This window comes from Balaenoptera borealis (genome assembly GCF_965194805.1).
Source record: "Balaenoptera borealis genome assembly, chromosome: 10".
Taxonomy (NCBI): Eukaryota; Metazoa; Chordata; class Mammalia; order Artiodactyla; family Balaenopteridae; genus Balaenoptera; species Balaenoptera borealis.
Genome location: NC_138874.1, coordinates 711,688 through 739,267, shown reverse-complemented (window position 1 = coordinate 739,267; position 27,580 = coordinate 711,688). Strand labels below are relative to the sequence as shown.

Sequence of the window (27,580 nt, the reverse complement as noted above, 5' to 3'; positions counted from 1 at the left end):
ATTTCAGGTTTGATCATTCAACCAAATTCATGTCCTCTATTCTCTTCTTTTACCTCTATAATCAAAAATCATTATGCTCAAAAAAACAAAAAAAAAGTAGAATAACCTGTAATAAATACATCTAATATGCCTTTTCATTACACTCTGGTCTCCCCGCCCCGTGAACCCCCTTTTTCTGGCTGCGTGGTGTGGCTTGTGGGATCTTAGTTCCCCGACTAGGGATCAAACCTGTGCCCCCAGCAGTGGAAGCGTGGAGCCCTAACCACTGGACTGCCAGAGAATTCCCAGTTTTCCCCTTCTAAAATGGTTCCTCTTAGGCTTTCTTCATCACTGGGTCTGGGCTTATCCTGCTAACTTTATTACACAGAGGATTCTAAGAACAGAGCAAGAACAATTCAAGATTACATAAACCTTACCACTTCTTTCTACTACTATGACATACTTCTAAGTAATCTGGAACAACAAAGACCTGTTACAGTGGTTAAGAATCCGCCCGCCAGTGCAGGGGACATGGGTTTGAGCTCTGGCCCAGGAAGAGCCCACATGTCGCGGAACAACCAAGCCCGAGCACCACAACTACTGAGCCTGCACTCTAGAGCCCATGAGCCACAACCACTGAGCCCGAGGGCCACAAGTACTGAAGCCTGTGCGCCTAGAGCCCGTGCTGCACAACAAGAGAAGCCACCGGAATGAGAAGCCTGTGCACCGCAACAAAGAGTAGCCCCCACTCGCCACAACTAGAGAAAGCCGGCGCACAGCAACGAAGACCCAACGCAGCCAAAAAAAAATGTATATTTATACTTACCAGAACCAGGTATAATTTGAGTTGGCATTAAATGTTTGTGATCATGAGGCTGTCCCTTCACACACTTCATCCAAGCATACAGTTCTTTATCTGTAAGATAGTAACATATGTACTTTTATATTAGTCATGGTTTTAGAATTATAAAATTGATGGCTTACATATAAAGAGTTTAGCAATTATGTAAAATGTCAATGGTAGGCTTCATATGTTTGCTTCTTAAAAAAAAAAAAAAAAGTTTCACTATTCTGAGAATTTTATAAAAACATGATACAAAACAGATACAATGTTACTAGCCTTTTCTAAAATGACCATTCTTTAGTCTCATTAATGTATTAGTCACCTCAATCTTCCCTGTAGCTAATTTTTTACTCTTAGCTATTTGTGCCAAACAGGGCTTTTTCCTGATCTTAGCACATTAGACTCATAAGTTTGAGGCTACTGCCAACTCATTTTTGTCTAATGGGTCAAAGACACGAACTGTCACAAGACATGTGAAAAGCCTCAACTTGATAAGACAGTATTTAATTGGTATTACTGCAATAAGGCTCCATACCTGGAAAAGTCAATGTATTAAGGCATAGCATGAGGCATATCATACAAAGGAAAAATATTCAATACCTTCATCTCAAGGACATCTTCTATAAATTTAATGATATAGATAACTAATTATCTATGACGTGGCTGTAAGAGCTTCAGTAAGTATCAAAAAGCTCATTAAATTCAGCATAAAAAAATCTAGAACTATTTCATGAAAAGTTTCAGAGGAAATAAAATTCAAATCTAGCCTAAAACTGGTCTTCTTTAAAAGTGCTCTGACTTTCCCTACAAAACCTACATAGTAACTCGTAAATGTTCTCCAACTAGTTATATTTTAAACACTAGGTTTAGTTACCACTATATAAAGCTATAACTTACGTCAATGTGAGCTTATTACAATATTTATCAGTGAAATAAGAATATATATATATATATATATATATATATATATATATAAAACACAGAATACAACTCAAGGCATATAGGTTATACTTAATATGGTGACTGACAGACTATACTTTAAAAATTAATAGTACTATGATAACCGACAGCAACACAACTATTAGGTTTTATTATGCATACCCTATCTTGTTTAAAAAAGAAGTCATGCTTATATATGCATACAATATAACAAAATATAATACATTAAAATTAATTTCTTTTTAATTTGGCAAAGGGAAAATGAAAGTAACATGGAACCAGTAAAAATGAATGAAGTTTTATAACACTGCAGCTAGTTCTTCTATCAACCAAAAATATCCAAATAGATTTTTAGGGTTTTGAAGATATTTAACTGCCTAAAATGCATTCCTTATTATGGTTTTACATTTTACTCATGTATCTTTTGCATATCACAGAAACAACTAGCTGTAGATGCTCTCCCACTTGCTCAAGTCTCTTTGGTAAACGCTGGGTGTATAAGAAAAAGCGTTAGAAAGGGCCAGGTTTTAGTAATCCTATCAGTGGAAAAGATACTGATGGCTAAATCATGGTTCATCTATCTGACATACTACTTTGAAAAAGAGCTGCCTGGAATGAAAATGACATTCACTGTTCTTAGATACTGAATAAATAGTCTATCACTAAACATGATTTTACTTCTAATACTTCCACAGTTTGAATCCTCTCATTAAGACTTTACCCCCAAAACCTTCAGGTTACCAGTATTTAAGTAGCTACTTCCTTAACTGCCTTGGATGAACTTTTTCTAAAACACTTGTACCATGACAAAAGGTACAATTAGTTACTTTCTTTTTAAACTATTATCTTCCAAATGTATTAACATGCAGAACACTGTTTTGTGCCATTTTACTTCTCTAGAAATTAGAAATAATCATTTCAAAGGCTGTTTTCATATATAATAAAGACTTCTTCATTTTCTAACTAGGGGATAAATGGTGCTAGTGGTAGCATATTCTTGAACATTTGGATTTAAACTTTATGGACCAATTTTTAGAAAAATCAATTCACCCTAGTAAGTATGCAATTGTGACTTATGTGCTTGACTGTATAATTAACAGGTTCTATAAGACACTTCAGGCTGTGACACAGTGGAATCTGAAAGCAGCAAAGCCTAACCTAAATTTGGGCTGCATTAATCTGATTGAAATGAGAGAGTGGATCTACTAATCAGGCTAAAAAGATATAGATGCAGTTTTATTGTAGAAAATCTGGCTATTTTAATAAACTGTGGTTAACTCCTCCTTTTTTAAACATATGCTTCATAAAACTTCCTTAATGTAATATATTCATAATTAAGGAAGGTAGGGAAAAAACTCATCTAATTCATCATATTTTCTAGATGAGTGGTCCTAAAAAAAAATTTCAATTTATATGAAGTTATAACTAACCTCTAGAACTTTTCCTTTCCTTTGCCTTGTAACAATCTAAGCAGACCACAAATCCACATTTTTGACAAACCCAATGAATGTTAAACAATGTTGCTTCACACGCATCACACATCTCCCGGACTCCTCTCACTGCTCTTTTCCAGGCAATTTTGGCTGAAATACAGGGAAATAAAAATTTAAAGGCAAACATGCTCTTTTCCATACAATTTTCACTGATATGCACAAAAACAAAAATTTAAAGGCAAACCAAAAACTTTGAAGGATTTATTAATTAACAATCAATAGCAGATTTCTTGATGTAACTAGTAATTCTCTTCAGAAGACTTACATCTAATGGAGGGGTTCTCAATCCTGGCGCCCTTGATATTTGGATGAATAATTCTCTTTTGTGGGCGGCTACCCTGCGCAGTGGCATCTGGGGTTCCACCTATAGATGCTAATTCTCTGTACCCCCAACACCTTTCAGTTATGCAACCAAAAATGTCTTGAGTCATTGCAAAATGTCCCCTGGGGGACGAACTACTGACTTAAGGGATGGGAAGGAAAAGAAGCTAACATTTTGAACACCTAGTATATTAGGTGCTTTACTTAGTAAATATAACATAACTACTTTAAAAACAAACCTATGATGTAGTTATCATTCCCATTTCATACAGTTAAACAAGGAATAAAGTTGAGATACAAATGTAAGTCTATCTAACTCCAAAGACTGATGAATCACATGAGATAAAAAGCTTAAATAATTGGGATGGATTATGTCTTTATATGGCAAATGCTGAAGTTTCCCAATTTCACATCCAAAGTGTCTTTATCGTGCTCAGTTATGTCATAATGGCAGAAATACCAAAATGCTATTGTAATTGCACAAATTGCTAATCCATTCAATTCAACCTCAGTTGGAAAATATGTTACCTTAATTACATATAGGTACATTTGCACATAATAGTGTCATTATCAAAATTAAAAGTAAACAAGCCTAGGTAAGATTAAGGACGTCTCCCACAGATAAAACATATTCCAAAGAGAAATTCTTAAAACAAAATGTGTATAGTTGCATGGTCTAAGTATTTAACTTCCTTACCATCCTTTTTCACCCAGGACAAAGCTGTTTTTTCAGATGTTACTAACTGACAGAACTTATCACCTATTATATCCAAGATGTATTTTGAAGTTTCTATGTCTACTTCATCATCTTCATAATTTTCATGTGTCCATAGACTCATAGCTTCATCATCATATTGGTCAGGAGAAGAGAAGCCATCTATTCTAACCACTCCATTTTTACTAAAAGACAATCTGAAACATTAAAACATAAAAGCATTAGATAACAAGACAGAAGTCCAGGTTTTAAAAGTTGTAAATGTATAATTAATTTATATTTTTATATTACATTATAAATATATAAATTTACAATTAAAAAACATGAAAATAGAGTGGTTCTTTATACATACAAACTTTATTAATAAAATTTAACCAACTTTTGACTCCCATAGTGCTACACAAATGGCAATGCAGGGGCACCAATTTTAGGTTATTTCAAGAAATAAGATTTTACCTGTCACTTATACTTAACTATTTAACTCCAGTCAAATGAAAACTGTCCAAGTGTTTCATGAGGAAAAGAGTTAAAATATTGGCCGAATGCTGCCTTGAGCAATGCAGTTATTTTATACATAATCTAAGTCAGCACCCTCTAAAGTTGAAAATACCGTAAATCACCTTAAGACTCACTGAGATTAAAAAAAAGAAAAAGCTAAATTAAAAAATACATTTTCTTGGGCTTCCCTGGTGGCGCAGTGGTTAAGAATCTGCACGCCAATGCAGGAGACACTGGTTCAAGCCCTGGTCCAGGAAGATCCCACATGCCGCGGAGCAATGAACCCCGTGTGCCACAACTACTTAAGCCTGCGCGCCTAGAGCCTGTGGTCCGTGACAAGAGAAGCCACTGCAATGAGAAGCCCGCGCACCGCAACCAAGAGTAGCCCCCGCTCGCCACAACTAGAGAAAGCCTGCGCGTAGCAACGAAGACCCAATGCAGCCAAAAATAAATAAAAAATGTTTAAAAACCCATTTTCTTCACTAATTAAAATGACACTTCATTAACATGATTTGGAGGAACAAGATTGAAATTCTTAATAGTATATTAGGAACTCAATTACTGTGCTTACTTCCTTCTCTTAGCTTCTGATGTCCAATTTATGTAACCACTCAATTCAGAGAAGTTTAAGGTAAATGGAAGGCAAAATTGCCATTCTCCTACAGGCTGACGATTATTTCTCAACTGTCTTTGAACTTACTCTCTTTACTCTCAAAGAGGGGATATGAGAAGTACATTACACATCAGTCTGTATTTTTCAAATGGACAATACCAACAACATTCCTTTTACCACTTCTTCCTATACCTTTATTACCTTTCCCTCTTTTTCTTAAAAAAAAAACACTTTCTCCTTTCATGACAACCCATCATCTTATTTCAGCTTTGTGTTATGTCTACTTTTCCTTCCTTAAAACTTTCCCAAAGGTTTTCCTATCTCTTCAAACCTACTTTCCTTCTGATTCCTTTTCCACCTTTTCTGTACTTCCATGTGGACTACCTTCTATAACTGTTCTTTGAAGTTGTCTGTCCTTTGGGGATTGTTGGCTAGAAAAACCATGAAGTAAAGAAGAAATGTTCTGTTTCTGCCAATACATATTTTTGGGGTCTCTACTGGGCCACCAGCATAGTACATTTATTTGCCACAGCAAAGTGCCTCGTAACTTCTTAGGAAGAAGATGATGATGATTAGGAAAATAATTGCAGGCAACATCATAGATGCATTCCATACATGCTTGGTACTATGCTAAGAACTCTGTGTACTTTATTCTCATTTCATCGTCATGAAATCTCTGTGAGGTAGGTAACACTATTATTCATATTATGCAGATGAGACAGGCTTAGCTGTAGTGCTACTACAGTTAATAAAGTCACACAGCAACTAAGGACAGAGCTGGAACCGAAATCCAGGAATAATTGATTCTAGAATCTGAGAAATTAACTAGTTTCTACTGGCTGGGTTACCCAGCTATTCTTTAAACTCTTATAAGTCTATAAATTTTTAGTATTAAAGTATTATTTAGTAATATTAATATTACAGTAGTATATAAATTAATAACAACTTTTTAAAAAAAATTATTTATTTTATTTATTTATTTTTGGCTGTGTTGGGCCTTCGTTGCTGCGCGTGGGCTTTCTCTAGTTGTGGTGAGCGGGGGCTTCTCTTCGTTGTGGTGCGCGGGCTTCTCATTGCAGTGGCTTCTCTTGTTGTGGAGCACGGGCTCTAGGTGCACAGGCTCAGTAGTTGTGGCTCGTGGCCTGTAGAGTGCAGGCTCAGTAGTTGTGGTGCACGGGCTTAGTTGCTCCCCGGCATGTGGGATCTTCCCGGACAAGGGCTCGAACCCGTGTCCCCTTCATTGGCAGGTGGATTCTTAATCACTGTGCCACCAGAGAAGCCCATAACAACTACTAAGTTGTTTTTATATTTACCACAAAACCTGTGAAATGTGACGTGCTACTAACAAATCCTTCTTGTCATTTTATAACTCATATTTTTATAGCTACAAATGTTTAACAAAACAAAAGTATGGGTATCTATACTCCAATAAAAATTAAAATAAAAACAAAATTTAAAAAACCCCAAAATGGGCTTCCCTGGTGGCGCAGTGGTTAAGAATCCACCTGCCAATGCAGGGGACACGGGTTCGAACCCTGGTCCAGGAAGATCCCACATGCTGCGGAGCAACTAAGCCCGTGCGCCACAACTACTGAGCCTGTGCTCTAGAGCCCGCGAGCCACAACTACTTAAGCCCACACGCCTAGAGCCCGTGCTCCGCAACAAGAGAAGCCACCGCAATGAGAAGCCCACACACTGCAATGAAGAGTAACCCCTGCTCACCACAACTAGAGAAGGCCGGCACGCAGCAACAAAGACCCAATGTAGCCAAAAATAAATAAATAAAAACAAAACAAAACAAAACCCAAAGTATGGGTATCTGTAATGTAACATACTGACTTTAGTTTAATGCCTAGATTGTTTACCTAGATTTATAGACTTTTATTGTGGCTAATGCACAGATATAAATGTGACATTGTTTTGTTTTATATAAATTTAAAAAATACTTAAACTGCTGTTTCCTATAATTTAGAAAAAATACTAACATTTTCTCATTAAGGAATAATAAATCTCTCAGAAGAGAAAGGTCATATGAAAACAAGTAGCAGTGTGAATACGAATTTAGTCTAACGGTTAACTATTGTTAAATTTGGCACACAAAAAGTTTAGTGTCTTTTTATAATGCCTCAGAAACACAGAGGCTCAAAGCCTCATTCCCACCTCCAAAAAACCCTCAGAACGACAGTACAATTTCCAATATCCTATTACCATATTTTCCCCCAATTACCTATTTTCAACTTACCGTCTAAAGTAGTAAAATCTACAAAACACTGGTGAGTGAGTTGGTTCTTCTCCCTTCTTACTCCGAATAAGTCTACATTCTCGGCACTTTTGCAAATTAGGCCCTATCTCACAGCAGGAGTCATCCTGTAAAAAGGATTCCCCAGTTTGCTTCAGCTTCTTGACTTTACGCCAGTCTTTTAATACTGAACGAGGGATGCCAGCTGTAAAAGCAGTAGGAAAGTATTAGCAAGATTATAACTTTTTAGAAAGGTAAACTCCTTGAGATAATATTCAAATCAATTAAAGATCACTGAGAATAAAGGCAAAAAAAAAAAGTTCAAGTCAATTATACAACTGTGATCATATATTATTAAGATTGTAGAAAAGAGATTATAGTTCAAGGTACTCATTAATAACTAAAAAGTCCATAGCAGCATTTCTGTTTACTATTCTACTAACCAAATGAACTCTTAATGTCAGTATAATGGAAATGCAGACGTAAGTAAATTTTCCAGCTGACTGAAATCTTCACATACTCAATATTCATATTTGTATAGTAGCAAACATGATAATCATTCATTTTCTATGTAAATCTATAGATAAAAATGCAGCTCTTCTACACAGAAATTTGTTATATGTAGGAGGAGGCTCTTTTAAGATGCACAGGAAGGACCTAAAGACCAAAAGTTAATACTTCTAGAAACGACAGTCTAGTTTCAATATATTTATAGTGTTTTGAAATACTTAATCTGATTCTCCAAAGGTAAATGTGGATCAAGACAAATTTCAATTTTATCACACTATATTTGTGGGAAGAGGGGCTAAGATTTTTCTCCTAATATCTCTCCCTTATTATAATGCCCTCCATTTGGTATCAATATTTGATAGAAGCAGTATCTTTTAGAAAAATCAAAGGGTTTGAAGGATGTAAAAGAAAAAAGCCAATATTAACCTGCCTGTCTTTATTGATGGTATAAAGAAAAAAGGCATCAGAGAAGTCTAAAGAAAAACAAAACTCTAACGCACTATACAATTTAATACTTGCAGGAAAAAAATTAATTTATTTACTATACTCTGCATCATTGCTCCATCACGTTCATTAACTTGAACTTAACTGTTGTAATAACATGAGCTCAAGTAATCAGTCATCTATAGAGCAGCAAGAACTCAAAACATTATATTGTATTTAAGTTAAATGTAGCCTATTCAATTTTAAAAAATATATTCACTTAAAAGCACGTTGGGACAAGCAAGTGTTTGTTGACACCTATCAGCGTACTTATACTGCCCATATTTATGTAGCTATATGCCAGACCTGAGATTTACATAGTTTGTTATTTCTATCATGTTGAATGAATAAATTGTATTTCCTACCCTTTTGTTTACTAATCCTGCCCATTTTGCGGATCAGAGGCAGTTCAAGTGTTCTCCTGAGATTATATAATTCTTGCAGAAGATACAGCAGAACTCTTGTTCTGAGCTCTATCAACTTACCTGTTGTTAGCGTACGTAGTACAATTACAGCAAGATCACGTACATCTTAACATACACTATAATGCAGTCTATTAAGTGTGCAACAGCATTATGTCTAAAAAACTATGCATGTACCTTAATTTAAAAATAGTTTATTGCTGAAAAAGGCTAACCAACATCTCAGCCTTCAGTGAGCTGTAATCTTTTTTCAATAGTAACATCAAAGGCCACTGATTACAGATCACCGAAACAAATATTATACAGTAACGATGGAAAAGTCTGAATTACCAAAATATGACAGAGACATGAAGTGAGCAAATGCTGTTGGAAAAATGGTGCCAACAGACTTTCCTGACACAGGGCTGCTGCAAACCTTCAATTTGTTTAAAAAAAAAAAAAAAAAAAAAAAAAAGGACAATATCTGGAAAGCACAATAAAACAAGGTATGCCTGTATTAGAAATCCACTTTTAGTGTATAGCTGTAACTGCCTTTTGACAATTTTTAGAAATGGTCAAAATTCTGAATAACTACTAAATTACACACTGGGTTTTTGCCAACCTGAGTGCTATGTAAAAACATATTTCTACAAGTCTCTTGAAAATGGAGAAATATTGATAGGTCTTCTCTCATTTCCTCTTACAGGGTACTTGTAGAAATGAAGAATGTAGAAATGAAGTCAATGAGCACATACATTACACCAGGGCATACAAATGAAGTCAAAGATGCCTTTAAGCTCTCTAATTTTTAGAGAACACCACCATTATTGCAAGAACTTACAGCCCATTTTACTTGAGATAAAAGAGTAATTAATTTACTTACCACTATTATTGTTGCTCTGCAACTTCAATTTACTTTTTTCTTTGGCACTCCTGCTGAGAACCCCATTGGGTTTCAAATCTTCTTCTATTTCACCTTTTCTCTTCTGAAGATCATTTTGCTTCTTTTTGTAAGTTGGCTTAGGTTGCCTTTTAGTCCTTTGCTCTGATTTGCTTTCACTTTCGTCTGAATCTCCACTTTCAGAGCCAGATTCATAAGTTCGTTTGGCTTTTCTCCTATTGACTTTATCATCTTTTACAAATTTATCAACTATGATCTTACTATCTACACTATTTTGTAGATCATTCGATGTAGAGGCTACTAAATTGACAGAACATGGCTTAATAATTTCTGATACAGAATTCCCTGAATTTTCCATTTTATTAGTATTTTTATCTTCTTCTGAATGTCTCGTAAGCCAGGCCTTTTTCAGTTTAGTATGGTAGTTTGGTTGACTTGTCTGGGATGCTTGCCCATTTCCTACAGAGTTTGCTTTGTTAATTGTACTACAGACTACAGTGCTATCCAAGAGAGGGGAGGCTGAAGACGTCTGATTTTTCACAGCATTAGGCTCAGTCTCACTGACATTACTACTTTTATACTGAGCTGCAGCCAGTGCTGCCTTGTGCTTTTTTAAATGGATAAAATCAGTTGTGCCTGAGAACCCAGAGCTGGATTGAACAGCACTTCCTGTCTTACTACTGGCTGGTGTAACTGGAGCTGTCGTGCTGACCCTGCATTCTTGTGTTTGAGCCACTAAATGACTGACACTTTTCGAAGAGGTACATTCTAAAGATTTAGAGGCCAAAATGGTATTTGATAAAGAGTAAATTATTTCTGAACCACCCCAGCTGGAAACACTGGTGGTAGTGGCAGCAGATGTGAATATATCCGTTTTGGTATTACACATTGTATTTACAGCAGACATGACTGAACTGGGAACACTGCCCTGTGAGACAGCCTGAAAGTTTTTTTCGGATTTTATGTGAGCACTGTCTGAATTCACACTTGGCAGAATGATTCTTCCACTCTCTCCAGCTTCTGCTGATTTGAGGCAATCTGTTTGATTTGCCCCAATTGAAGATCTTTCACTAACTCGATCTTTGGAAGCTAACTGCATTGCTGGCATGCTATCAAGTTTTGTACTAGAAGGTGGACGTACAATGACAGATGCCATAGCAGCCTGTGACTTTCCGCTGCTTTTCTCCACATGCCATTCAGCTTTCTCTTTGCTGAGGTTATTATTAGATTTCCACATTTCTGTCAAACTCTGTTCAGAAGAACTCTTAAAATTTGCCTGAGTGTCTTTAGGCTCAGGAATCAGAGTTGGAGGCTTTTGTGATTCTTGAACCTTCCCACCAGCATTTACGGGCATCACTGGAGTTAATGTTGGAGGGGAAAGGCTACTATAGCTGCTTTCCTTTCTCTCCAGGCTATGATGGATTGGTGGGTGAAATACGGGTGCTCTATGCAAAGCAGGCATACTCCGGAGTGTATTTGTAGAAGAAACTGTCAACTGAGTAGGACTCCTACAATCATTTCTGAAAGTTGTTACTGATTGAGAAGCAATTTGATGGGGAAGATGTTCTGGTACCTTGCCTACTAAACCTTCACTTTCCGGTTGGTGTTTAATCAAAGGTGGAGGCTTTGAAAGAGATGATATAAACGAAGTCAGAGTCTGAGGGTTAGCTGCTGCTGCTCCAAGGGTATTACTCTGTTTTTCAGTGTAAATATTTGAAACCTCTTTGGATGGGTATGACCTTGGTGGTTCATTGACCACACTATTAGACAATGTAGTGAAATAGTTACTTTGAGGCAAACTCTGAGGCACTGAATGCTTCATCTTATAAAGATCTGATACTGAACATTCTACATCTTTGTCTTGTTTGATGACATGGCTTTTAGGGCTAGAAGATGATGGTGCTACTCTGGAATAATTCTCTCTGTCACCCTCAAGGCCCTTGATTTTAGTTGTAAAGGGAGCAACATCAATACTTTCTTGAAGAATTCGACGGTGTTCCTCCTTATATTTGTTTAATCTCTCTCCAGTCTCCTGGGGTGGTCTCTGTAATTGATTCAATACAGGATCCACAAAATGCCTGTGCAAGTGACCATCTTTTCCCGTCTGTGACCTATTTAGATCCAGGTCATTTTTGGCTGATGTGGATGCAACAGAACGCAATGGTTCAATAAAAGCTTTCCTCTCCAATTCTCTGCAAAGAAAATACACGAGGGTTTCTGTAAACACTTTTTCTTGTATAATACAAATATAGCTTCTATGCATTACTATTCTATCATAAAAGTGAAACACGACTTTGCATGTGCTATAATATTATTACGAAAATTAAAGGAATATAAAAACAGAAGAATAGTACTTACTATTATTCAGCCTAGTTTTAAGACATTTGCTAAAATTATCTATTTATAAACTGAATTAAGAAAAACTATAACACAAGTTTTAAGCATTGGTGAACTTACTCTTTATGATGATCTACTAAACATTTTGTCAGTGGTGGACTGGAATGTGCTGTAATTTTAAGAGGCCGATGAGGCTCTGCGCTAGAAGGTCTGACAGGAATGTGACTAAGTAATCCAATACCATCTGCTGAGGTCACAGGGGTCGGCTGATGTAACCAAGGACTGGGAGAATTCTATCAAAACAATTTTTAAAAATCATCCTTCAGTTACTAGAAAAAGCTAAACACAGTATCAGAGCAGGACTTTAATAGTAGTATATTTATGAAGTATGTGACATACTAATATAGCAGTATATTTATTAAGTATTTTATGAGAAATATCCAGACAAATAAGTAACTAACATAGTTATATGGATTTTTCCATATGATGAAAAAAATCAATCAGCATTAAAATAGTAATTTCCAGGGAACTCCCTGGCAGTCCAGTGGTTAGGACTCTGCACTTCCACTGCAGGGGGCATGGGTTTCATCCCTGGTTGGGGAACTAATATCCTGCATGCTGTGTGGTGTTGCCAAAAAAAAAAGTTATTTCCAGAAATTTATTTACTGATTGCAGATCTTGAAATCATTGCCTTTAACTTACAAATGATGTACAGAGAACCTAGCTTTTAAGATTTCCTAAGATTCTAACACCAAAAGACTATATGCTGCTAATAGAAAAAAACAGAAAACATGTTGCTAAAATACATTTCACCAGATTTCGTCAAGTTTATTTGCCAATTTTTCTTGTCAAAAATAATTTTTCCAATGTCATAATTTATTTAGATTTGGCAGAAAATTACATTTTCAAGACACATTTGTACTCCATTTCACTATAAGCTATAGATGCTGTTGGACCATTAAACTTGGAGGTGTGGAGGTACAACATAATTAATTTTTTTAACATCAACATGCTGCCTTTCTCATAGTTAATATCTAGTGACATTGATCTCTATGTTGACACTTACAACTATCTAGTTACATGCTTAAGGACTGTTTCTATACTATGACTCACTGAAATTCTTCCAGAAAATGCTTTGTTGAGTTATACTGTGTTGAATCAGATATTGGGAAAATACAATCCTTTGGTTTTACCAAAGGGCACACATTTTACATCTCAAAATGATAATGTGAAAGCAGTATGATATCACACCAAAGATATGCTGCTATAAAATTTCTTAGATTAAAAATATACATAAACCTCACACAAGAAAAAAATATATATATATATACATGTACATAGGATCATTCAAATATATGTTTAAAATAAGGTCTCAATTCTATAAGATCCAGAAATCTGAAGTTATATAGATTACAAGGGTACCTGTATATACCTATATACATATAACAGAATATTACTCAGCTTAAAAAAGAAAAAAATCCTGTTACATGCTACAACATGGATGAACTCTGAGGACATTATGCTACATGAAATATCGTATGAGTCCACTCAAATGAAGTATCTAAAGCAGACAATCATAGAGACAGAAAGTAGAAAGGTGGGCGCCAAGAACTTAGGGGGAAGGGGAATTAGTGTTTCATGGGCAGAGTTTCAGTTTTGCAAGATGAAAGAGTTCTAGATATCTGTTGCACAACAATGTGAATATACTTCACACTACTAAACTGTACACTTTAGAATGGTTAAATAAATTTAACGTTGTAGCTTTTACCACAATAAAAATAAATAAATAAAATGTGTTTTGAAAGATTCTGGGGAACACCTGAAAAGCATCCTGGTCCACGCCAAGGATTAAGTTGCCTCCTAGAGTTTAACAGTGACACCCAATCCCCCAGTTTTCAGAATGGGGCTGGTAATGCCCTCAACAACCATTTCTTAGCATGGAAATTAATCTGGCTGGAAAAACCACACAGCGCATGAAGGAATAAGAAAGAGCCCTGTCCCCCACCTTCAGCAATACTTTGTCAAGCAGAGAGACGCTCAGCCCCAACTTCACTCCCAATATCAGGATTCTCCAGCCTCGGCACCCTTAAGAGAACTAGGGGCTTAGAGAGTCATAGCTTGTAGTATACATCAATATAATGTATCTAACTGGGAAATATAACAATTTGTCTTTTAAGAATAACTTGATTATACATATCAAGAGCCTTACAATTTTACATAAATTTTATATCCAGAAGTTTCACTTCTAGGAATTTACCTGAGCAAAATAATTATGGATATATACCATAATTAGTTATGAAGACTAAGTATATTAGAAACAACTTAAGAGGTTTACTTCTTTAAATTGGCTTTTTAAAAAAATAAATAGGCTTTTCTGAGATTTTAGCTTTACAGTTCCAAAGTTACTAAGCATCAAAAGTTTCATCATAATTAGAAAAATAACTGTTTCAAAAATTCTAGCATATTTTATAATAAGAAATCTAAAAAATTAATGGGATATTAGTTAATTAATCAACACTTGTACGTATGTTAATAAATATATGACATGAGGTAAACCACAGCTTAACTTACCCTCCTTAAGGAAGATTCAGCATTAACTGCATTTTCTGGGTGAACCCACTTAGAAGAAGGCAGACCAAGTCCTGAGTATGCATGTGTTCCATTTGGATATTGCCAAATAATTGGATAAAGTCCAAGCTGATTATATGAAGCAGATGGGTGGGCTTGTCCAAGAAGATGAGGTGACTGGTGCTGTAACAACTGTTGCTGTTGCTGGTGTGCTAGTGCTAAGTGGCTCAAGCTGCTGGCGTGAGCAGTCTCCAGTCGTGGGTGGCCACCGAGTAAGGAGGCAGTAGGCACTCCAGGTAACACAGCAGGAAGTAAATGAGGGTGATGAACAGAATGGTGTGGACCACTAGTCAGAGGATGAGTGTTAATGGTAGGTAATGGAGTTTGACTGGATGATCCAGCCAGTAAGTGGGGTGCAGGACTTAAGGCAGGGTGATGGGTACCTGGATTTAAACACGTTCTATGGGATGAAGAATGAAGAGGAAAAGGATGCTGGCTTAAGAAAGGTGAAATGTGATTAGCTCCTGTATCTGACCCGACAAGTGCAGGATCTCTGTAAACTGTGAAATGCTCATTTTTATCAATGATAAGAGGGCTTTTTGTAGTTTCTAATGTACTGCCTCTAGTAGGAACCGGATGAAAGCTGCATCTTGATAACTCATGTTCTATCTTACTTGCCAGTCTTCTTTCACCAGCAGTTTGGCTGTTTGCAAAAGTGGGCTTAGACTTTACAGAATCCGGGGAATGGTTAATTTTAGGTTTAACAACTTCAGGTGAGGGATTGGATTTTGTCTTGTGAGCATCTACTGAAGTATTAAGTTTAGATTTTATAGTTTCTGGGGGTGGACTTCGTTTATGCAGCTTATCTTCTGTGACAGAAACTGCACTTAGAGAAGATATGTAAGAGACATACTGATTTTTCTCTTTTTCCATATTCAGGTTTTCATTTCCTGAAGAAGCATTCCTAACATTTGATTGGGTTAAATCTACTTTAACTACATCACTGACCCAGCTCTGGTCAGAATCTTGGTTTGCTGTTTCCAAGTATTTTGTATTTGTGACTGAATGTTTTGAATCACTAATGTCAGGGTCCATTTTCTGAAGTGTCTGAAGGCCAAAGGTACTTGAGTTTTCCTGAGCCACCTTTTCCGTAATAGTGTCATTCGTAATATCAATAACACATTTTGGTGTGGGTGGTCTGGATACAAACTTCTCCTTTGGCAATAATTCCACCGTATGTGTTTTCTCCATATTGCGTTCCTGAAGAAGTAAATCGTTAGAATTATGATCAGAAAGTGTGGCCTGTTCTGATGAACGGATAATCATTTTTTCTTGAAGCTGAGAGTCAACAGACTTCTGTTTCTCTGTTTCTTCATGTTTTTTATCTTCCTGTATTTGATCCCAGGGAGGCTGGCTATCTATTAGTGTCTCTTCTCCTGCCTTCTCATTATTCTGGGATTTTCCTTCTTCTCCATTTATCTTTGAAGTGTTTTTATTTTTCAACTCATTCTCTGGCTTCTGCTCTGAGGAATTATTTATTATTCTCTTATTTGAATTTTCTGAGTCACTGCTCTCAGAAAAGTCTGAAACATTGTCGGTTCGTAGTCTTTTCATATTTAGTTTCTTTTCATCCTCCTCAGGTTTCCTTCTTTTGTTCATCACCTGTTTGTTTTTACCTTTAGGATTTTCTATAAGATTTAAAAAAAGAACAGTTTTATCTTTCAAATTAATATTAAATAAGTATATTTTAAATGTATTTTTGTTTTATATGTTCTCATGCCCTTTAAAAAAGGTGGGTCCTACCTCCTCGTGCTATATAATCATATTTTTCCTCCTTCATCTTCTCTTCATCTGGTATACTGCTATCTGAGCCCTTCCTCTTATTTGGACGAATATTTCTTTGTTGCTGGTGTGAATTCTGTTTTGGTACAGCAGCTTGGGAGTTCATTGCTGGTCTGGGACTATTTGCTTGGGCACGTGTATAATGACCCTAAAAATAACCAATTAACAATGATTGTTCACTATCTGATCCTAAGTAATTTAAGGGAAAATATTTTACCATAATCCATCACTAACAACATACATACGTGAACAGTGTTGCTATTTTGACTGGCACGAGACCTTCGCCGTGATGTAATGCCAATATTTTCACCTTTTAACAAAGAGTGAACAACATCATCTAGAAAGGTCATTTGAACCATAGAAGGATCGACATTCTGTGGTTCTAGTACCTAATCCATGACACAAAACAAGAACAAAAATTAAATCCAATCAGCTAGCCAATGTGATATTAGGTACAATTTCTTTACTGAGTAGAGATGTTAGAAATCAGTCTGAGATACTGTCAGACTTACAATAAATCAACTTTAACCATTAAAGATAAGACTACTGTTTCACATGCTAACTAAAAATTAAAAAGCAAATACATCTATTGCAAGTATACCTTGCAAAACAAGGATTAGAGTTATTCAAGAGTATATTGCCAAGCCATAAAATGTATTTCAAAAATAAAAAGTAATTTTCAAAAAACAGCTGTAAAATAAAACAAGAAGGTAGAGCATGACAGGAATTCCCTGGTGGTCCAGTGGTTGGGACTTGGCGCTTTCACTGCTGGGGCCTGGGTTCAACTCCTGGTCGGGGAACTAAGATCCTGAAAGCTGCATGGTGCGGCCAAAAAAAAAAGGAAGAAGAAGAAGGTAGAGCATGGGAAGCAGAAAAGGACAAAAATCATATAAATGAATAATAATTTTAAAGACAGGTTAAAGAAAGAACTATTTTAAAAACTAAAGGCAATTTTGTGCTTCACTGAGAGGTCAAAGTTTGTTAGCTTTTAAGGAAAAAAATTAAATAAAATTAAATGATATAGTTTATTTAGCATTTTGACTAGAATTTTAACCAAAGCATCTGCATTGTTTATAGAGGGGGTTCTCATTTATTCAGACACCCTCCACAATCCACTCAGGTAGGAAGGTGTAAATATCTATTTTCTGGGGGTAAATACAGTACAGCTTTAAATGATTTGAAATTAAGACTTTCAGACTGTTAACTTAAAACTTCCCATTAAATTCATATCCTTAACATTAACCATATTCGCTATAAAACTTAAGGGAGCATCCCAACTCTGGAATTTGATGTAAAAAGAACTTCAGTGTGCATTAAAGTTTTCATTCGTGGAAAGAAACCATTTGGGAAGTATTTTTATTACTGGAGGGGCAGAAAAGCTGAGACTTTAAGAAAGTTTTAGCTGACCTACTGATAAAAAAAAAAAAAAGACTAAACAAATAAGAGTTTGATGCCTCCATTTCAGGGACTGATTTTATCAGTGTTGAAATAAATTTGGCATCACTATCTCGCTGTGACCTCAAGTGAACTCTATGTAACATCAGACACATTTGAACTTATTAGGATTACATGACTGCACCTAGAGATGAAAATTATTTGGTGTCAACCTGTTGATCCACTGTGGGGCGGGGGGGGGGGGGGACGGAGGAGAGTCATGGAATATGTGAATTGTAACCATCTCTTTTCAAAAATTGGACTATTTACCTGATCATTCATAACGATCATGGTGCGAGTGAAGAGATCATGATGAGTAATTATGCCAGTAAACCACTGGGTGGCAGAGTCTTGTCTATATACTCTCACTCTGTATCCATTCAAGGAATAAGGACCTTAAAAAAAACACACATCATACATGATGAGTTCATGGATGAAATGGAAAAGTAATTTGGAACTTGATGTATGAACCTTCTAGTTGTCAAAACTTTACCATAAGCAACTACAAATTTTGATCCTGGTGAAAAAGCTGCCAAAGTCTTAAAACATGCAGAGACTGTTAACTGAATTTATAAACACAATGCTAAAATACCATATTGGTGTACTTTTGGATTAAACTCACTTCTTAAAATGATACCTATATATGTATACAGATATCCTTCAGAAAATAGGTAATGATTAAATAATAAAATATATATATCTGTATATATTTAAATATGTCTTAAAACAAAAGAGAATGGAGATAAAAATTTCTTCAATTCACAGGTACTAAAATGGTATCAAATACTTGAAAGTTTAATAAGAACTGTGGGGGGGATCTGATGCACCTTATTAATATGATAGTATTATACATTAACAATTTACTAAATGCTTTCACAATTTGCAGATGCTTATTCAATCTTTTGAATCTTATTCAAAAACGCTCAGATCTTTCCCTGTTTATAAAAATTAAGAAAGTGAGGTTGATAGGTTAAATAAATTTTTAAGTGAAAGAGCTAGAACTGAATTTATTTTTCTGATTCCTAGATTGATGCCTTTTCTTCCACAGTTAAGACATTTAACATATCAATCAATGATTTAATGTTTGACAGTTTAAAAAAAAAAACTATGCTAATCAGTCTAAAATATACATCAAATAACACATCTGTAGAAAGTATTCCATATTACCTGTAAATCAAACACATTCATACCTGTAATCTATTATACAAACTATAGTCTTAGAATTTTTAACTATGGAAGAAAAAGACTCCAAATTATTTTTTCTGAATGTAATATAGAAATAGCTTATAGAATAACTCCAAATATGACCAGTTTTCAATTCCCGTCAGCACCCATCTTAACTGTCTTGTTCTACCACCAAACACAATCTGGAGTCTGTCTCACATAATTCTGCTTAGGATGGAAAGGATTACTGCCTTAATGATTTCACCTCTAAGAATATGACAAGGAAAAAAAAGTTACTTTAAAAAATATTAGCCTGGCTTCTTCAATAAATAAACTGAAAGGAAAGGAAGAAAAAAAGAGATAGACGGGTCATATCCACTAATCAATCTGTGGACATTTTTTGGATCCCAGATTAAAAATAAATAAATAAAATAAAAGTCAATCCTGTGAAAAATCATTTATGAGACAAATGGAAACTTGAACCTGAGTATTCAGTATTTGGTATTAAGGAACTATTAATTTTTCAGCATAGTAATGGTATGGTGGCTTTGTTTAAAAATAGAATACAGCAATGTCTGAAAATTGACAGAAATAAATGAGAGTACGGGTGGGGCAGAACCTACCAAGGTTTTATTTTACAGTTGTTGGAACCAGGAGATAGAATATTTCGGTGAACTTCCATGTGCCTATTTCTCTGTATGTTTCAAATTCTCCATATTAAAGGTTTAAAAAATATCTAGCTTAAGAAGAATTTAATAAGTAGATGATCTGCTGCTATAAAAACCCATACAAAGAAAGGCAGCCACAACTGAGATTATCTCTATTAATGCTTAAATTAAATGGCATGGAAGTTGAGGTTCAGATAAACATGGGAATTTAACAAAATTCCTTTTTAAAAACATTCAACCAAATATCAATACTCCATGTATCCATGTCATATTGTTGCGGTTTCACTTCAATTTCACAAAAAGCTTACATTTTCAATATATGATTTTATGACAGGAAAAGAAATCACTAAGAATCATAAAATCTCACTGGTTTGAAGACAAACTTGTAACTTACTAAAAAAAGGAAACAAAATTAAGACTAGTATTGTGGTCATTGCTGAGGAAGGCAAACTGAAATAGGCCACTTTTATCAGATACCAACAGCATTCTTCAAAGGAAATCAACTGTGGCTTTGGGCAACCGTCCACAGCAAACAAAGCTTCCTTCTCCAGGAAGGACACACCTAAAGCACTCTGCAGTATGGAAATTTTCCTGTTAACAAAACACCTGTGTGGTTATAATTTCATTTCAGGCATTCAGCTCAAATTAGTGGTGAAATTACCTCAGTAACTGGTGAAGTTACCAATTTCCTATTGAAATTATTCTGATTTTGCTATTATTTTCCCTGGCCTGTATATAACTCAAAATATTAGACTGGGTCTTCTATTTGTATTGCATATAACTGAACAACCAAAACCAAACATAGGAAATTGCCCAGTTCCAAAAATATATATATATATTAATGCATAACTTCAAAACAGTTACCTTGCATAAAAATCTCCTGAACCTTTTGTTCCTTTACCCAGACTTTCACTTCTTCCTGAAGTTGCGGGTTGTCCCTGAGAACTGGGTTTAGGCTGTCTATGTCGTCCTAGAATTATAGATTAAAAGAAAGGTCCATGTTACACTGTCCTAACATTAATGTTACCAACATTCCCTCCTGAACGTTCTAAGGACTGAAGAAAATTCCTTGATCTAAACGTATACAAAAACGCAAATTCAGAAGTTATAGTTCATTAGCAGTAACATAACAACAGAGCCTAAGAAATTAATCCATGATAAGACAAAAATGTCTTAAGACAAAATTTGAAATTTACTCATTTCAAACTGTTTTGTTTGAACTGTTTGTTTTCTAACTGAAAGCCTTATACAAGTTTTCCAACTGCAAGCCTTATACAAATCACCTTTTAAAGGGTTTCACTGTTAGAAGCAATATACAAACCAAATAGCTTCAGGTCATCTAAAGCTGGTAGCAAACAAATCAAGTTGATTATTTTAGTGACAATACATATATACACAGATGAGTTACCCTCTCCCCATAATACCTAAAACATTAGTTTTAAACTACAAGTCATTATCCACTGTCTTTTGATTTAAATTGATTTGATTTAAATGTCATCAAATTCAGTTCTACTCAAACTCATCTGACCAGTAACTTCACTGCTAAAAGTTTTTTTTCAAGCCAGTGTCAAAGCATCCAGGCAATTTAAATTACATTATTGATGGTATTATCCTCATAACAGGGTGGATCTAGACACAGAAACAACCGGTTCTCTCTCCTTGGAGATGTGAATCACACAGTCACATGGTTTCCCACAATCTGTTGGTCCCCCGCTGGACTCTCTGACATTCTGTTCTCTCTCAAAGCACCTCTGCTGCTCCTGCATTTGAGATCAGCGGCAGGAGCCCTAGAGTAGAGCTGGGAAGAACAACAAAGCAGCACTGTCAATTTGGCGGCCCTTTTAAAAGTGGACTAGCAGATCATGGAAACCAGTGAACAGAAAGGAGCTACATGAAGGCAATTTTATCTGGTGAATAAAAATAATTTGGCAATACAGAACAGCCAAAGAGCGGATGAAGAGTACAAAGAATCCCTAAATCAAGCAGGTCATACTTCATTCTTTTCTAAAGTTTATCCAAGTAAAGCACTTTCCTTCTCATCTCATCACTGCTTTAAGGAACTACTCTCTATTCTTGGAATAATATTGCGGTAAACACTCTATTTCGTTTATACTTAAGTGAACACTAACAAACAGAAGTAAAGGCCTTTAAACTTATCAACTATGTTCTCCTTGTAAAATATAAAGAAATGCTGCTTTATAGTAGAAGGAAATACTAGAGTGGAAAAGTTGTTAGCAGGAGTGGAAAAAGTAGTTAAAATCTGTCATTTTGGGCGGGGGGCGGGGGGGGGGGAGGCAGGAAAGGCCCATGCATACATGCCTTCCTTTTTGTAAAGAAACTTCCTAGCAATCCCTTTCCTCCACTTTAATAATACACTGCACACTTAGTTAATCTCATTATTTGAGTAACAGAAAATACATGGTCAGACTCTAACCCTCTTGATGCACACCAGGTGACAGTCTAGTCTATGACAGACAAAACACAGGAAACTTTCTATTTCCCAAGGAAAACCATTACCATTTCCAGACAGTTCTGACAGATGCCAAGTTGTTTTAAAATCTTTCTCACTTTAACTTCCATACACAGGTCCAAGCTTAACTCCTTGGAGTCAAACACAAGCCTAATCACTTTCCTAACCTGACAGTCCTTCAAACATTTGAATTCTGGTTTTATGTTTCCACAACCTGAGTCTTCTCTAGTCTCAACACCCACCTTTATCACAGTTGTTCTTCTTACTCTTATTCTAGACATTTAACTGGCTCAAAGAAGATGGGTACTTGTCTAGAAAAGTACAATCTACAATCACATGGGTGTCACAAGCTTACTTAGATCAAATTTACTATAGTGTATTGCTCCCAAGCCTTTATATTCGGGGTGGGCGTGGGGAGGAGTAAAAGCAGCACTGCCAATACGTTGTAGACAAGTACAAGTATGATTTATAAAACCAGTTCCCTGTATTGAAATTTTATAACTAAAGCTATTGAGATGTAAAATTTGCTCAACATTTATATTTTATTTATTCAACAGGTTAAAATAATGAGCTACATTTCCAAGATCATTAGACAACAAGTATCTTCTCACCAATGACCCGCTCATTTCTAGGGAAAAAAAGCATACCATTGGGCTTCCCTGGTGGCGCAGTGGTTGGGGGTCTGCCTGCCAATGCGGAGGACATGGGTTCGAGCCCTGGTCTGGGAGGATCCCGCATGCCGCGGAGCAACTGCGTCCGTGAGCCACGATTGCTGAGCCTGAGCGTCTGGAGCCTGTGCTCCGCAACAAGAGAGGCCGCGATAGTGAGAGGCCCGCGCACCGCGATGAGGAGTGGCCCTCGCTGGCCGCAACTGGAGAAAGCCCTCGCACAGAAACGAAGACCCAACACAGCCATAAATAAATAAATAAATAAATAAATAAATAAATTTAAATTAAAAAAAAAAAAGCATACCATTAAAAGCTGATAATATCAGTCTACTCACTGAAATAACCTTACATAAGTTCAAATTTCTATGTATCAATTTCCTCATCTATACAGCAGGGTTAATAATATCTCTTTTCATATTAATGAGTATGTTTTTATAATAAGATTTTTAAAAATTTACAGAAACTAGTCTTCTTAACACATTCAATTCTAAATTAACCATGGTACTAAATGACATGCATTACACGAAATTAATTAAAACCCATGAAAATTATCCCAATACAATGCCTGATTATGATAATCATATTGTTGCTGAAGTCTTCCTCTACATATAGTGCTTCGTAAGTTAGATGTATTTCTGCTGAGTTGTGGTCATCATTCCCATGTTAAAGAGGCTCACAAAAGGCTAAACGATCAAATCTTGTAAGAGCTGTTAGCAGGTAGCCAAATGAGGTTTTTTCCCCTATTTATTTACCTGAATAATGTTGTGAAAGTGTACAAAATCAGATACAAGGCTATAAGGCAGACTCACAGAGAAGAGCATCTGTTAATTAAAAACTAGTTATGAATGCTTACTATCTTTCACAGAATGCAACTAACAAACAACTTAAACTATGCCTTGAGCTTGTATGAGATTAAAAACAATTTATCTGCACCGTACTTTTCATTAACTGTAGTATAATCACCCCCAATTTCATATTGTATAACTAAAATTATATGTATTCATTAATCCCCCCCCAAATCACTCATGTAGTGAAGGAATAAGCACTCTCTGTGAATCTTCTCTTCTCCATAAACTCCATCCAATGTATTAATTACACTGCTAGTTATAACCTCCAGCAAATCACTAAATGGGGAAAAAATCAGTTCAGCAAGATCTGTTGTACGAGAAACATAGAAAACATGGAAAAGTGCTAAAGAATGCCTTAAGTGAAGTTCTGGACTATATTTATTGTTCACTTGTGTGCTGTGCTTTTCCTCCTTTTGCAAAGACAAAGATTAGCTTTAATTGAACATTAGTGGCACCTTAATGTAAATAATAATAAAGAAAATTAGCTAACATGATTGTGCATTTACTATGACAGATATCACTTTGGGTGCTTTCCGTACTATCAATTTTTGTAAAGCTGAGATTATTATACCCCTTTTACATGCTATACACAGAGAGGTCCATGGTTAAAGTCAGGATGTGATGGAGAGACCTAGCATTTGAATCTAGTTCTGCGACTCTAACGCTCAGTCTCTTTTCATCTATTCTCTGCTTCTCTTGAACTAGTACAATGAAGAAGCATAAATAATAGACTATTTACTGTCATTGCCTTTCAAAATTTGACACATTTCTTTACGTTATATGGAAGAGGTGAAAGGTAACATTATCTTAAGTCAGAATGGGTCAAAAGACATTAACATTAGGTGGAAGTTATCGTTCTACAACCTCACATTGGCTATGTGAAATTCCGCATATCAAAATAGTCTAACACTCATCAAACAGAAAAGACTTAGGATGTTAAACTCATGCAATCTTATAATCAGAAAGCATAAAAGAGAAGACAAATCACTTTGGCAACGTGACTTAGTCATGACCTACAAATTCCCAAATGCTGTGTTTCTAGGTTAAACACCACCCTGAATTAAAAACTGATCATCTCATCATCTGAGATGATCAAAATACAGACTCTTTCTCGTATGTACAGAAGCATATGATGAAATCAAAAAGCAGCATTCCTCAAAATATCAATATAAAAGTTAAAATCAGGTTGGAATCTGTACTGTGACAGTAAGATTACTGTACTAACCTAATTTTCAAGCGATTCTCTACTTCATCCCAGTTCAAAGGGAAACAGTAACAAGTACAATAACATAAAAAATAAGATCTTAGTACTAAAATATTCAGATGTGCCTGACTAGGTTTAATAAATAGCAATATTATTACAGCGCTCAAAGTGTATGTAACACATTTTCTAAGATACTAAAGAACAATTTGTCTTACCATAATCAAGTGCTCCTTACTATTTCAACAAATATTTTCTTTGTTACACATCCTCCGGATTTACATACTGACTGACTGAAGAGCCAGCAGAGGCATGAAATAGGTAATAATATACCAGTTGTTAGTTTCTATCAAGATGACTGAGTTGAGTGGCTTAATAATTTTAAGAGATTTGCTCTAAAGTCTTAACTGATGACTTTTATTTTAGGATACAAGAAATATAAAACTGGAGCAGTTTCTCTCCCTTTGGACAATATCTGATGGAGAATGACCTAATGCCTGCTTTCAAACTGATACTGAGTATGTCTTAGAATTTTTTTCCTCCTGCAATAAAGCCCTTGACCTCTGTGGTGACAATTTAAATGCAATTATATTACATAAACCCCCCTATAAAAATCACAGTTGATTGTATTTTTATAAGAGTTATCATAAAAGAAACTATCTGTATCTTGAAATGTCAGGTTGGGTGACTGAACATGCTTTGCCACACCACTCTGGCACAGTCATAATTTAAATTCATGCTTCAGCAAAACTACAAATGACTGCCTGTCCTTAAATCCCTGGGGTTGCTAGCCAACAGTGAAAAACATGAATGTTAGGTCCATATAGGTCAAGAGTGACGCCAATTGCTATTATGCCAATTCTTGTATAACTTATAAAAGAACCCACTTTATTAATAAGGCTTTACTAAGATAGGAAACTTATTAAGTCTGAGAGTTACCACAGAGGTCTTCAAAAAGCACAGTTGTCTAAACAATCTGCAGTTTAATTAAATGCAGCTACCACTGAGGGCTTCCATATATTTTCAAGATTTAAAGCAAGAGTTGGCAAACTTTTCCTCTAAAAGGCCGAAGAGTAAAAACATTAGGCTTTGCAGGTCATAACATCTCTGTCACAACGGCTCAACTCTGCTACTGTAGTGCCAAAAGCAGCCAAATAATACCATAAACAATATATAAATGAATGGGCATGGTTGTGTTCCAATAAAGTTTGTTTTTAGCATTATATGAAATCTGAATTTCACAGATTGTTTAGGTGTCATGACATTATTCTTCTTTTGAGTTTTTTTCAACTGTTTAAAAATGTAAAAGGCCTTATAAAAAATGGGAGGCGGGTTTGATTTGGCCTGTGGTCACTGCCTACCCATGATTTGAAAGAACAAATAAAATAAAATACTAGTACAAAGCAAGATCAAAACCTTCTAATCAGTGCAATGCAATTCACTGGCAAATTGACTGCAAACTCTATTTCCATAAACGGCTGCATATTCATAAGCATAGGAAAATACATCAATTACCAAATCTTTTCCATTATTAGAGAAAAAAATATTTTAAGATAAACCATTTTTTAAGGCTTTCACAGGCTTTCATTTTTTAAGGCTTTTCATCAATTTCCCTGATACATTCTTGTACCATGTTTAGCTCTCCAAATATAATAATGACTTGATTTTAGTGTAGAAAAGTGTACCCACTTTGAAAGATAAGATTTACTCCTTTGGGTCAATGAGAATTATACTCATATACAGAGGTTGGTACTATCCACTTCTCTGGACTCCATAGTAGGATAAAATAGGAACATGCATTGAAAAAGAAATTTTCTAAAGACAATGTTCCAGCATTAATCCTATGGTTCTTATATTTGAAGTTAAGACTGAAAACTGAGTGTTTTCTCCATGATAAGGTAATTTAACATAATCTCATTTATACTATATAGCTCCTAAGGAAAACAGATATTCATTTAAAAAGCAAACAAACAAAACAAACAAACAAACAAAAAACAGGGGAGGGGAGGATCCAAACAGGGAGACAAATACAGAGTAATTTCTTTGCTTCTCTACTTCCTCCAAGGGCTGACCTTGTGACACTCTGAAAAAGAAACCGATTAGTGTTGAAGAGGAAGAAAACGCACCACCACATCCTGCCACAAAATTGTCTCCAAATATTACTGGGAGAAATGATCAATATATTTCAAATATTTTACCTGATATTCTCTATTACATAAGATTAATGCTATGTTGTCTCTAAATGTTCCTAACATAATCCTAAATCTTGTACTGTCAATTTGGTGACTTGATTCTTCACAACACATTATACAATAAAACCTAAAAATTTCCAGATTTTTCATTATTGCTAACATTTTAAGTTTTAGGTAGAATTTTAAATTATTATAATTTATTTAGGATCTGATTCCCTGTATATAAACCAAACATCAATATTTTAGAGTTAA

General features: G+C 35.5%; 1 protein-coding gene and 1 long non-coding RNA gene across 11 annotated transcripts in view; one reads left to right on the top strand and one right to left on the bottom strand.

Annotated features, from left to right (window-relative positions):
• Positions 1–27,580, bottom strand: part of JMJD1C (jumonji domain containing 1C) — a 313,147-nt gene that overhangs the window by 21,771 nt on the left and 263,796 nt on the right. For 6 of the 10 annotated variants that reach the window (XM_082407410.1, XM_082407409.1, XM_082407406.1 and 3 more), the window contains 11 exons: positions 20,814–20,919; positions 18,388–18,512; positions 16,929–17,072; positions 16,645–16,831; positions 14,845–16,529; positions 12,394–12,566; positions 9,919–12,128; positions 7,645–7,846; positions 4,274–4,488; positions 3,193–3,345; positions 806–895 (listed from right to left, as the gene is read on the bottom strand). In XM_082407410.1, the coding sequence (XP_082263536.1) occupies positions 806–895; positions 3,193–3,345; positions 4,274–4,488; positions 7,645–7,846; positions 9,919–12,128; positions 12,394–12,566; positions 14,845–16,529; positions 16,645–16,831; positions 16,929–17,072; positions 18,388–18,512; positions 20,814–20,820 (5,191 nt within the window). In that variant the 5' untranslated portion in view covers positions 20,821–20,919. Of the gene's footprint in view, positions 1–805; positions 896–3,192; positions 3,346–4,273; positions 4,489–7,644; positions 7,847–9,918; positions 12,129–12,393; positions 12,567–14,844; positions 16,530–16,644; positions 16,832–16,928; positions 17,073–18,387; positions 18,513–20,813; positions 20,920–21,543; positions 21,748–27,580 lie in introns of all 10 variants that reach the window. The other 4 variants (XM_082407411.1, XM_082407408.1, XM_082407413.1 and 1 more) reach the window with 4 other exon arrangements.
• Positions 1–27,580, top strand: part of LOC309635824 — a 189,130-nt gene that overhangs the window by 103,441 nt on the left and 58,109 nt on the right. The gene's annotated exons all lie outside the window — the stretch shown is intronic.